Source organism: Syngnathoides biaculeatus, chromosome 11 (genome assembly GCF_019802595.1).
Source record: "Syngnathoides biaculeatus isolate LvHL_M chromosome 11, ASM1980259v1, whole genome shotgun sequence".
In the NCBI taxonomy this organism is placed as follows: Eukaryota; Metazoa; Chordata; class Actinopteri; order Syngnathiformes; family Syngnathidae; genus Syngnathoides; species Syngnathoides biaculeatus.
Window position 1 is genome coordinate 21047261 of NC_084650.1, and position 13441 is coordinate 21060701.

General features: G+C 39.6%; 1 protein-coding gene across 1 annotated transcript in view; it reads right to left on the reverse strand.

Annotated features, from left to right (window-relative positions):
• The window catches only part of tenm2a (teneurin transmembrane protein 2a), a 336697-nt gene that overhangs the window by 11518 nt on the left and 311738 nt on the right, over positions 1 to 13441 (reverse strand). The window contains exons 21-31 of the mRNA XM_061834544.1: positions 11472 to 11618; positions 11033 to 11243; positions 8607 to 8726; positions 7125 to 7386; positions 6584 to 6851; positions 5308 to 5451; positions 3641 to 3890; positions 3471 to 3491; positions 3153 to 3382; positions 1213 to 1367; positions 806 to 907 (exon numbers count right to left, since the gene is read on the reverse strand). Of these exons, the coding sequence (XP_061690528.1) occupies positions 806 to 907; positions 1213 to 1367; positions 3153 to 3382; positions 3471 to 3491; positions 3641 to 3890; positions 5308 to 5451; positions 6584 to 6851; positions 7125 to 7386; positions 8607 to 8726; positions 11033 to 11243; positions 11472 to 11618 (1910 nt within the window). The remainder of the gene's footprint in view (positions 1 to 805; positions 908 to 1212; positions 1368 to 3152; positions 3383 to 3470; positions 3492 to 3640; positions 3891 to 5307; positions 5452 to 6583; positions 6852 to 7124; positions 7387 to 8606; positions 8727 to 11032; positions 11244 to 11471; positions 11619 to 13441) is intronic.

The window sequence follows — 13441 nt, forward strand, 5'->3', positions numbered from 1 at the left end:
CAAAAAGACAAGTAAAACTTGGCTTACTTTGCAAAAAAATAAAAAAAAAATCTGAAACCTTGAGCTTCCAGAAAAAGAACATCATGGCAACAGTCAAACATGATGTTGGTAGTGTGATGGTCTGGGGCTGATTTTCTCCTTCAGGACCTGGATGTCTTGGCAATGATCCAAAACACACCAGCAAGTCAACTTCTGAATATAATACAACCAATTATTAGGTTTCGTGGGCATGTACCTTTTCAACACAGGGCCATGTAGCTTTGAATAGATTTGTTCTCTAGATAAATAAAATCCTCATTAAAAACTGCATTTTATGTTTACTTGGGTTTTCAGTCTGATATTTACTGTTCATAATTTTGTTGATAATAAATAAATAAATGAACGAATAAATAAATAAAGGTGGGAAAACTGCAAAAATGTAAACTTAGAAAAGGGGGGAATTATGACAGTTCAGAATACCTAGTGTACATACTTAAACTGAGAAATGCCTGCACATTTAATGAATGTCAGTAAAAATTGGTTTCACAATGGTTTAACCCTATAATAGATCATTTCCATTATTTCCTTTAAAAAAGCTGAATAAGTTGTGAGTCGAGTCAAGCAGCATTCCAGAGCAGATTGTGGCCAACTTTATCGGTTAGATTGCAGGATAATCTTCCTTAAGATAATTAGTGTAACAAACACTGTGAAGTAGATGGCAAAATTAAACTGTAGTCCAACAAACTGGAAAAAACCCCAACCCAAAATAATGCCTGTCAGTCCTTTTGTGGAGTGGACACATTTTTGGAGGGGTTATAGTACAAACCTGATGATTCTCAGTAATGCGTAGAATGACATTGTTCTCCAGGACATACAGAGAGTTGTCCATGGGGTTCACTGCTAAGTCGGTGGGCCATTCCAAGCGTACCTAAGCATGCAGATATAGTAGTTGAACATCAGAAAATCTACAGTGCAGTATATGCTAATGGAGACAATTTGACAAGATGCCAAGGTCTCCTCTTCATTTTTTAAAGTAAGTGCAGTGCTCACTCTCTTTTGATCCATTCATTTATCCATGGACTCTTTAAAGGTCCCTAAATCAGAACGTCCCTCACCTGCTGGCTGGCTGCGGTCCACACAATTGTCATTGCTCAGCACTCACAAAGCCGTTAGATCATCATCAATCATGCCATCACCTCTCCCATTTTCCCCACTTCTGAGTAACTCTCTCACCTGGCTCACGTCCATGCTGGTGTCACAGCTCAGTGGTCGCACGGCAGTCAAATCGTTGGCCCCCAGTAAAGTAGAGATGATGCCGTTTTGGTCCACCTTACGGATCATAGTCGCGTCCACAAAGTACATGAGCCCATTTTTATCCACGGCGATACCTGCAAACGGCAGAGGAGCGTTGTGAATGGTGACTCATAACTCATAATTCACAACAGTCCGAGCAATCTTAAATCAATTAAAGCTCCGTCTTTCCACCTGCAGACAACGGATTGCAGCCCGGACTGCGGATTCGCACAATTTGTCATTGGATAAGAAGAAAGAAACTGAGGCACTGATGGAGCTGCTGTTGAACTTTTCCATCAGTGTTAGTTTTGGGATGAGTCATCAACTCAGGAAATGAGCTGATGGTGTTCCCACAAAAAAATTCTAGACTAAGTTTTTTTTTAAGGCACTAAATGTTTTCACACCACCCGTTTTTCACCATGATTCCCAGACAGTATTTTTTCCAATCCATCCATCGATGAACTAATCCTCACTAAGGTCGTGTATATGTTGGAGCCTTGCCCAGCTAACTGTGGGAGGGAGGCACGGTACTGGTCGCCAGCCAATCGCAGTGCACATATAAAGAACCATTGACACTCACATTCATACATGAATAAAGTTTAGTCATCAATTACCATACATGTATGTTTTTGGAATATGGGAGAAAACCGGAATACCCGGAAAAGACCCACACACGCACAGGGAGAATGTGCAAACTGCACACAGGCGAGGCTGGATTTGAACCGGGAGTCCTCAGGACTGTGTGGCGGGTGTCCTAACCAGTCATACACCATGCCATTTTTCCCCTCTATTTGTTCCAGTTTTTTTTTTATTTTCAAGTGGTGATGTGTCAGTCTTAGTAATTGAAAAGGCACCAAGAATTCAGACAGGTGCATTTGTTCTAAGCAAGCATGCTCCAAAATATCTTCGAGGCACACTGATATGTAAGAACAGATGGGAGCACAGCAAAGGTCACACAGCAAATGAGAAACAGAGATACTGAAAAAAAAAAGAGAACAAATACTGGAGGCAGAAAGAGCGTGTACAGGGTGCAGTGACAGGTAGGAGTGACTCATTCTCTGTTTTTAGCTCTCCAATCAGCTGTAACATACACAAACATACCCGTGTACCCATTACAGTATATATGCTAGACACATTAGTATCACTGTAGGGAACTGTGACGGGTTGACACCCTTGACAGTTTGGTGTCATTGTTCATAGATCCAATCCAGTGAAATTATTCCATTACAGTATTAAGTTTTCCATTAACCTGATTTATGGCCTGCTTTTGTCTTCGTCCTGCTTAGTTAAGGACAAATTGTATGTCAAAAAAAAAAAAACCTCCAAAAAACAAGAGCACTAAGAGAGCACAGACATTCCATAAGATTTCAACCTTATTTTCCTGTTAAAATCAACTAAATGACTTGTGATGTAAGAATTTACTTATCACCAAAATGTGACAAAATACCTTTTTTACATTGTTTTGATCTGATCTCACCTGTGAGTATTAACATGTTGATTTATATTGTAATTTTAATGTTACATTAAAATATATTTTCCAAAATTTTAATTCAAAGAAAAATACTGATCCATCATAAAAAAACCCAAACTCAATTCAAATAAAACTTCCAGAGCAGAGTTAACAAAAAACTGCAATAATCTGCATGTATTGTGCACTGAAATGATCGACACGACAGTTTACATGAATAAGCACCTTTGTTAAAGTGAAAGTAATGAAAACCATTACTCGCACTTATCCTCATTCATCATTTGATTACATACAAATCTGAAGAATGAGAGCAATCAGAATAAATGAATGTAATGGCAGCTCTGTAATCATGACTAAATATACCGTTTGCCAGCTCCACATGGGCTCATTGCACTTCCACTGAGCTGCTCACCTTTTGGGCTCATAAGTGTAGCTTCAGTGGCTTTGCCGCCATCGCCGCAGCGCTCATCAAAGGGCAGACACTGTTCTCCGGTCCCAGCCACAACCTCAGCATTGTCAGACAGCAAGCGGCCGCCCGTTAATGTGCGGACGCGGTATATTCGGCGCGAGTTGGTGTCTGAGATGAACACAGCCCCAGATAATGGATCGACTGCCAAGAAGTACTTATTTGTTGGATTATTACTGTGGGCACAGAAAAAAAAGTACAGGGATCATGTTAAGGAATAACTTTAATTTGTAATTTGTTGTCTCTTATGTAAAGCCATCTTACCTGTGTCTAAAATCTTTGTTCCTTTAAGGAAGAAAGCGAGAGAGAAAAAAACCCAAAAATCTTATTAAAAAATGTCTGTGGCAAAAAAAAACATCCAAAAGAAGAGTTTAAATCCTAACCCTTAATCATTGATTCCCCCCCGCACTAACATGTTTAATGTTGCTATTTACCTTAATTCCAGAATGCCAGTGGTGTTCATGGATGGGAAAACCCTGCGTACAAAGTTGAGGTCCCCCACATAGAGGCTGCCATCGATGCCCATCGCCAAGGCAACTGGCGCGAGCAGCTTGTTGCCATCCGCAAGGCCATTACAGCTTGGGCAGGAGATGCTTCTTCTGCGGCCATTGCCCATGATGCTGCTGATGACTGGAGGCTGCTCTGCCACAAAAATGTTTTCTCCGCTTCCCTTGTGAAGAATGCCTGCACAGAGACAATAAAGAGCATAAGTGGAGCATATACACTGGTATATTTATGCATTGCTACATAATTTTAACGGAGATGGGGTCAACTATTCAAATGACTTGACTCGAGTTGCCAGTTTTAGGACTTGCAAATTGCCAAATAAAGACTTGACTTAAGTGTTGAGTTGGTCCCCAAAAGAGGACTTGACTTTGACTCGAACTACATGACCTGACAGGCCATTTCATTTAGAGTTGGAAATCTGCTTTTTAACAAATGGTTCTTACATATGCACCAATGGCAACAAAGTCTGGATTGTTGCGGACTTGCCAGTGTGAAGTAGCCACCTGCATGAAGAGCGATGGAAGGACCTCCAAAGATAGTACAATTTGGCATCAAGGATTATGCTGTCAATGGAGTCTTAAAAAAACAGGATTCCAACCTGCATGGTTTTCTACTCACCCATTAAACACAAAAGAACAATATTGAACTTCACCCAGTCACTACAAAACTCACAGAAACAGATAAATTAAGTAGTTTCGCTAAATGGCCAAACATAAAATTTCATAGACTATTTTGGGCCGACGAAAGCGTCAGTGTAAGAGAGATGCCAGGTGCGTTATACTGTAACACTGCTGTAGGAGACTAATTTGCATTCCAATCACGGCGATAAAAAAGTTGTTGACAAAAGTGTGTTCCACTAACAGTAAGTACAGTACAAATTGTGACCTATGAAAATAATTTTCATACAACTGAACGGGTTTATCGATGTGTCACCGTTAAAATGTCATATTTTGTTTGCTTTGTGATAAAGCTGTCTGCACTGTTCTTAAAATTGAGACAATATCATATCAAACATAACCTTTAAGTTAATGACAACTGTCATTTGTCCAGAGTCACTGCTTCTCGTGTAAATAAATATGGAAACTTCACTGATTTAATTAAAGTAGAAGACACATGCAGAATGCAGATTTTGCTCACAGTACTTTTTTGAAGGATGGCAACATTTTTATGTCATGTATTATTCCCTTAATTACAAATCGCTTTCATTCTCCATTAGCTCATTAGGTACAGATCTAATTATATTTGCCCAACTGAAAACAGTCTTGGCTTTTGTTTAATGGTGTTCTCTTTAGAACTTTAAGAGTTACAAGGCTGTCACCACCAAGTACGCAGCAGTTTGTCCAGAAATAAAGTTAAATTAAATTGAGTTTCAAATACCACTTTCCGTACAATAAATCCAATCAATCACAATCTCAATTGCTGTTCGTTTTGGCTTGTCCACCAAAATGGATTTACTGACTTCATCTGGGATTGGCACGGTAATGCCAAAGAGACTATTGTCCTCATTACACAACAGAGTACCAGCCGTAGGATGATTTCAAAGAAACTAAAAGGACTCTGACCAACTCTCCTATCACTACGGTTGCATACTTACTGCTTCGTATGTTGAGTATATGGTGCTTGTCCAGTGACCAGCCACCCAGACTGGTGGGGTCCAGTTCGTAGCCTTGCAAGATGGCGGTCCTTTTCTCCCACAGAATGAGACTTACACATGACTCATACTCATAGCCCACAGACACTGCATGTTGAAAGGTTAAAGATAGAAACAAAGGGAATAGGTGAGACGAAGAAAAGTGCTGCCTCAATAATGAATAGCAGATCAAATCTTCACCCCCCCCAAACTTATTTATGCAGTAAATCTACAATACAAACCAAAGCTAGTGAGCACCTGTACCAAACGCTGCATTAACACCTTACTAACACTCTCTAATGCTGCAAAATCAATTATAAATTGTGTTAATTGGACTGATTACCTGGAGGACCTTTAAACGTACAGATCACGAGCTGTTTATATATGTATATATATATATATATATAAAACCTTTCTACACAGATTCACTTTTTTTTCCCCAACGCAGATTATCAAAGAGGATACGTATCTACTGCGGATAAAGATAAAATAGTTGTCCCACATATACGATGCCAGTGATCTTGTCATAAGCGTCGGATGTCAACTCTGTATTATAGTTGCATCAAGTAAAAGTGTGTTCACACACCATCTACTATTTATGTCCCCATGAGACGAGATGTTGTTTCCAGCACGAGATGTTGTTTCCAGCAATTTCTGTCTTTACCGCTAAAAAGCGGGATGCTGCAACAACAATTCTAATGGCCCATCTTGGAATTTCTTTATTTTTTTACGTTGTCGCAAATCAGTGGTGGCACCCCTATCTAACAATAACACCATAAATATTCTTGATAGGATTTCATTGGAAACGAAGGATCATGAAGAGAAAAGGATTCCCCAAACGAAACACTTTTGTGATTACAATCCACTGAGACGATAGCTGTGGGTTCCTGGGCTGACAAGTGATTGTGACAGCAAAATGTAACATCACTGAGCTCCAGTAGTTAACTGCTAACCCACTCTGATGGCTAATAACCCTTCACTAAAGTTCCGGCTGACTGGTTAAACCAAATGCAGTCTCAGTGAAAAATACGACATATATGAAGAAAAAAAAACCATTTAACTGTGGTTATAAATGAGGCTGAATTTCTGGTCTTTCCTGCAGGCTTCCTAATTAGAACTCTCTCACCCTGTCATACCTCATTCGCTCTTCGAGGCAAAATTTCTAATCTCAGTAAGTGCAACGTTTGGACGAATAAAAGCTATTTACCCCAATGCAAGTCATTTTGTTCCCTATACTCACCAACAGCCTCAGAAAGACCATAGACCCTCTGCCCATACGCATCAGTCTTATCCCAGATGTAAGTGTAGGCTAAATTAGGCGAGGCATGGAACCACTTCTGAAAGAGGTGCCCTTCCACTGCGACCATGAGATGAACCTTCAGCAGACCCATGGACACCATGGCAGGCGTCATGGTCACCTTGAGCAGGGAGCGGTAACCCTGTGTCCTGGAACTTAGGTAGCACAGCTTTAGACTTGTGCCAGGTAGCTCGATTTGCTCATGCAGCACCTGGAAGACAGAGAGAAGAGATGACAAGCGAAAGGGATTAGGGGCGGATTAGACAGAGGGGGGAATAATGAAGGTCACGGTTCCACTGACGGCTGAAGGACAGAAGCAGGGAAAATATAAGGAAGTAGAGAAGGAGGAAACGAGGGAAAGAGGGAATCTATTGAAGCGAAAGTAGAAAGAAAGCCATAAAAGACAGGCAAAAAGAGGAACGGGAAGAGAGCGAGGGAACCAGAAGGAGGATTAGCCAGCTGCCAGGGGTCAGTGGTACTGCACCTGTGTCTCCGGTATGATGGGTTTCTCCCCTGGCTTGGAGCTGAAGAAGGAGGAGAGAGGGGATGCAATCACAAGAGGATCAGGCCTGATGAAGCCACTCAGGTCACAGCCAGGGATTGTGTTCTCTTCTGTCTTAAGCACCACAGTGTCCATAGCATAAAACTGGCTCCAGGGCAGCCACACGGTGCGCTCCTGGCTCAGGAAGGGGGCGCGTTCGAATCGCAGAGTCAGTGAGGCCCCACCGTTAGCTATCAGGTCAAACCTGGAGAGGTTTGCAAGGAGAGGACGGGAATGAGGTAAAGATGGGGAGTGCTGCAGAGGATGAAACGTTACACTGACTCAAACACCACAGTGCTTCTCTTCTTCTTATATAATAATTATACAGCTGCGCTCTGAATAACAATTCGACAAAATCAAACCTGAAATAAAAGTGTAAACACAAATCAGTTCAGTTCAAGTCTAAAACATCTGAAGGCGATATTAGATGTATACATATATTGTTTATCTGTAACACTTTGTCAACAGTTTGTGGGTTCAACGTAGATGTCGAGCTCGAAAGCAGAGATTACATTTGTTATGATAAACAGCAGGGGGTGTGTTTCTGGGAGTGTTGTGAGCAGGTGACTCCTCGCAGGCACTAACAACTGCAAGAAAATGGAATTATTTCATGGCACATTTACTGGAGTCTGAAACTGCCCCTGAAAGCCAATGCCGACTGTGATGTTAACAAAAGTTTGGAGGTTTCCGCATCGGTGATCAAACTGAAAAAGTGCTGCAAAGAAAGCACTGACAAAACTGCAGCGAGTGGAGAACAATGCTTTTCAGACCTAAGATTGGAAAGTCAGAATTTGCAAAATTAATGAGTGGAGGTCAGTTTGACCAACCAATGAATCTACATTCATTCATTCCGATTCAGCGGGCCGCAGCCTCACTTAAATCCAATTCAACCTGAAGGAACTGGACAAGCCATGTGACGGTGAAACCATGCTGGAAAGTGTAATTTCTGAAAAAGGAAGGGAAAAAAAATAGATCTGCCAGTAGTTAGTGAACCAATCAATACCGAAATAAACAGATGCAAAGTCAAGAAGGACCATCCTGAGCTATTGTTAGGTTGGGGGATTTTGGAAAAGAACAGCTCAGGATGAAATGTTTTATGGGAACAAATAGAGCAATGCTGATGGACTTGAAATGGGAATTTTGTCAATGGTGTTAACAATGATCTTACTTTTTGTTGAATTTGAATCACCAGATGGCAACTGTTATTCATGTAAAATTTAAATACTGTATTCTGTCCCTCCCGTTACATGACTCGTGTCAGGTTGATCAATAGACATTATCTTCTTATATTCTATTCTGCATTTGCATTTTGTGACTGAGCATCAAATGTAGTCTAATTTCATTTCATGTCATCGAATTAGCTCTAATCTAATGAGGTAGTTTTCAAATGTTCAAAAAGGATTGCTGGTTAACTAGTGTACATACATTCCATCCTGTCGCGTCAGCGTGTATCCGTAGTGGGGGTAGTTGACAAAAGACACGTTCACCCCCACCAGAGGCGTTCCATCTGTCGTCAACACCTGACCCCGGATGAGAGATGCCAAACTGGAAAAAGACAAAAGAGACACAATTGACAGACTGCTGGTTGATCTATGAGCCAGACCATCTATCATATGGTTTGATTAATTGCTCACTCTTTCAATTACTCTATTTAGCCTTTCGTTTATGTGGATGGTTTTTGACCACTTATTAATTAGCCACAATCAGCACCCCCAGCGATCTAGATTAGTTCCTGTCAATCTCGTAAACATCCCATGACAATAATGATAAATATTCATTTATGTAAATCGGGTTTACCAGCTTTACGTCAGAGACTGGCTCCATAAAACTGTGAAGATCTTTATAAAATATACACTAGAGTGAGTGAACATGTTTTTCAGTATTCAGAAGCAATCTTAAAACAGCAGAAGCTCCTGACTTGCTCTGCTTTTATCTCCTGGAACATATTAATTTATGAGTACACATTTCAAGTATTGCTACTACTGGAGGCACACTACATCATACCTCGTCAAGACTCTAGCAGTATTCTATAAATGTTACACGAGGGGTACTTGGTGGTGTTACATTTAGTCAACCTTTCCTTGGAACCATGGTGGGAGCTCCATGCGTACTTCTAGTTGACCATCAAACCCACTTCCCGTTGGCATCTTCACCAAAGTCATTTGTCCCTTTTCATCATTTCTATTGTAATATTCATGGACAAAATCACATAGACCAGGAGAGTGCATGGTTTGGAAAGCCAACAGAAATGATAAATATTAAATAATAATTGCAATTCACATTTCCCCTTGAAGAGCAATTTCTGGCACAATAAGGTATTTATTCAACCCCCCCATTGTCAAAAACTGTAATGCGTACTAAATTAGCAAGCTATTATGTACCACAGCACCCCAACACAGTGGTATTCTGTGGTAGGGTGGAGTTACACACAGTTAGCTGTTCAATTATGGGTGATGCAAAAGTTTTAAAACATTACTTGTACTACATTTAAAAACTGAACACCAAATTTGGAGAGAGTAAAACATTTGGTATAGATTATTTCCATTACTATTTCTACTACTACTACTACTACTACGACTACTGTAATAGTCTTCTGACTAGACTCCCCAAAAAGAGCATTAAACAGCTGCAGCTCATTCAGAATGCTGCAGCTCACATTTTGACCAAAACAAAGCAGTCAGAGCATATAACGCCAATCCTAAAGTCCTTGCACTGGCTCCCCGTCAGCTGTAGAATTGATTTGAAAGTTCTGCTACTGGTCTATAAATCACTAAATGATTTAGGTCCTGAATACATGAAAGAAACTCTGAGATCGACTGACTCAGGTCAAATAGTGGGGTGCAGAGTGCAAAGCAAACATGCTGAAGCAGCATTTAGGTATTATGCCGCACACAAACGGAATAAGTTGCCAACAGAGGAGAGGTCAGCCCCAAGTGTGAATTGTTTTAAATCCAGGTTGAAAACTCCTCTTTTTTCCTCATGCTTTTTAGAATATATCCACTTTTTATCTTATTACTTGAACTGTATGTGATTTTAAGTGTCTTTTTTTCAATATTTTGTTTGTCATTTTCAATAATTTTATGCCATTTTAAATGTTTAATTTCTTTGTTTTCAAATGCCTTAAATCATATAAAGCACATTGAGTTACCTCGTGTATGAAATATACATACAAATAAATTTGCTTTGCTTTATTACCCGTTTTGTTCATTGGAAAAAATCGAGATGAAATGAAAGAAAAAATCAAAGACAATCTACTTTATGTAAAGAATTATGATTGACTATTTCTTCTTCTTTTGTTCCCCCAACGATTGACTTCCAATAATCATTGGACTTGTATGTCGTACTTTGATACAAGAGGTGCTGTGAGTGTGACGAAGTTCCCTTACGGACTGCGCCAGGTTTTCAAATTCTGACATCTTGTAGGGGCTACCAGTAGAACCAGAGTCACTTGGCACCAAGAGGAAACATTTGAAGTCTGATTACAATCCCAAGGTAAGAGACCCAGCAGAAGACATTATTTATCTTAACTGACTCTGGGATTCTTTTGTGTCCCTGAGGAGGATGTGTTTTTATCGACCTGTTTTATCTTATCCAGTTTGCTGCACCTGTGATTAGTCAAGAGAATTGGATTTCTTTGGATACTGTGACGTTTATGTCCCATGACAGGACAACTAAAACAGCTACCAACATACAGTACGTACATTACATTCACGGGTAATATCACTTTGAAGAAACTGTTTACACATTCAAAGTGGTTAAAGTGTAAATTATTCAAGTCTTCAACCCAGATGAGGGAATTCGACTCTTGAAGTTCGAATATAAATTACTGTCCAAATCATTTTCTTCCTTACCTGGAGTTGAAAGGGTTTTCTCCAGGAATGACATGGGTGCCATCCCGTGACACAAGCATCTTGACACGGTCGTAGAACGAGTGGACACGAGTCTGGGACAAGGGGATCTGCTGGATAACTTGCAGAGGGTCCCGGGAGCCTCGGCACAGTGGGCTGTTTTGACAGGGACTCTGGATACAGCAATCTGGGTCCATGCAGTCTGTTAGCCCATCTGCCGGAGAGGCAAAGGTAATAATGAGTCTGGTGAGCAATAGCTGCACAAAATGAATCCAAATATGTAGTAATTAATAAAATTTGACAGTTCCTAAGGATGACGTTAAGTTTATCATAATTCAACTACATGAAATCTAATTTATTACTTAACGTGACTTTTTTTTTTTTTTTTTTTAATGGTAATCACCAGCCCTGCATTTGTTTTTTTCTGCTTGCCACTGTTCACCTCCTTCGTTGTCCTTGTTGTCGGCGCAGGATGTCTCCATGGCAACATTGCACCCAGGGCCCCTCCAACCAGTTTGACATTCACAATGCCAACTCTGCTGTCCCATGGTGCACTGCCCATTCCCATTACATAGGTTAGGACAGCCATCTGGGTAGGGTAGAGGGCAAGATAAAAAGGTGGGAGAGAGGTGGGGTAGTGGAAAAGGTAGAGTGATGCTTTGTGCATAGTAAAAAAAAAATCAATAGAGTATTATGTACATCATACAATAATACACTCACATGGTTTTGATTAGTTTCATGGATGACTAAATGGTCGCATGGCGTAAATGCCTACTATTCAAGAATCAATTAAATTCAGCATGTCAATTTTAACATACATTTTAGAATTGTTGTGTGTTGTGTATCCTGCCATCAGTCTGTCCATCTCTTGCTCTCATTTATGGATGCCTCGCAATAATGTTTTCAGACATGACAATACAAGTGTTTTCAATCAAATGGGAGCATTGCATGCATTGGCAGACTGTGAATGATTGCATTCTGCATAACATTATTTTGAACTCTGTACTCTAAGACACTTGCGCTCCTTTTTGCTACAACCATCGGAAAGCTTTCGGCAATTTAAAAAAGATTAAGTGAAAATCAGACATTCAAAAAAAAAGAAAAAAAGGAATTTGCATTCAATGCAGGGTGTCAAAGCATGAAAAATAGAAATAAAGTGATGACGACAACAAGGTAAAAAAACAAAAAAAACACCACTCTCTCTCTCTCTCTCTCTCTCTCTCTCTCTCTCTCTCTCTCCTCTCTCTCTCTCTCTCTCTCTCTATATATATATATATATATCTATATATATATATAATATATATATATATATATATATATATACATACATACATACATATACATACAAAATAAATCAGTATTATAATGAAACACCATATTATTACTGTACTATAGATGAATTGGTATGAACACTTACACATTATCATAGAATAAAATTATCTTTACCAGTAGCCTACAGTATAATGCTTCTTTAAATATGAACAACGGAAATACAAGTAAAAGAGCCGTTACCAGAAGCACAGCAACACGTTTTATTTTGAAAAACAAAGTTAATCCTTGTTGATTAAATATGTTTGGATGGATATTTGGATAAAAACAAAACAAAGTAAAAAAAAGGATTAATTCCATTTGCTTCTGAGGAATATAGTGTTATAGTGGTTCTCCAGATCAGCTATCAAACTTATTAAAATGTAAATTCCACTTTTCTAGCTCTGACTCATGATTGTATGTGACAGATTCGAAACTTTCAGGCAAAGGGAAAAACCATGACACGCAATGACAATGTTGTTATGTTATCAGTTATTTCGTCAATAAATGAGGAAACAACACTTGCATTTCTGTGCCAAGAAAGGAAGGCAAAGACACGGCCGACTGATAAAATACCATTGCATGCACACCGTTGCGCACACACACACACACGTTTTGGGAAACACACTCTAAATATGAACTTAAATAGTGTGATGGCACAGAGTGAGAGGGACAGACTAACTGAATGGGAGATCATGAAAATGAAAAGCTTTTCATTGCGTCCTGCTCTTTAGATTAATGAACACATTTTCACACACGTTGCACCATAAGGTTTTGCCCTCTAACAAATCACCACATCAATAAAGTCATGCATTAGGAATATAAATAGCGCAATCTAACCCATGGCAGCAGCTAAATAAACAAGCATTTATCCTAGAACCGCATTCTATCACTTGTCTGAACCACCACCAGTTGAGAAAAAGTCAACAAAGCACTTTGAGAACGACAATGTGCCAACTTGTTTGAACAAGAAATAATTCCGTGGAGGGACAGGGTGGGGAATGGTTAATGACTGTTTTTTCTTTTTATTTGAATCTATAATTATTAGTCATTTCTGCATCACCATCCATTTAGTATAATGAACTATCAGGCCAATACAGTACA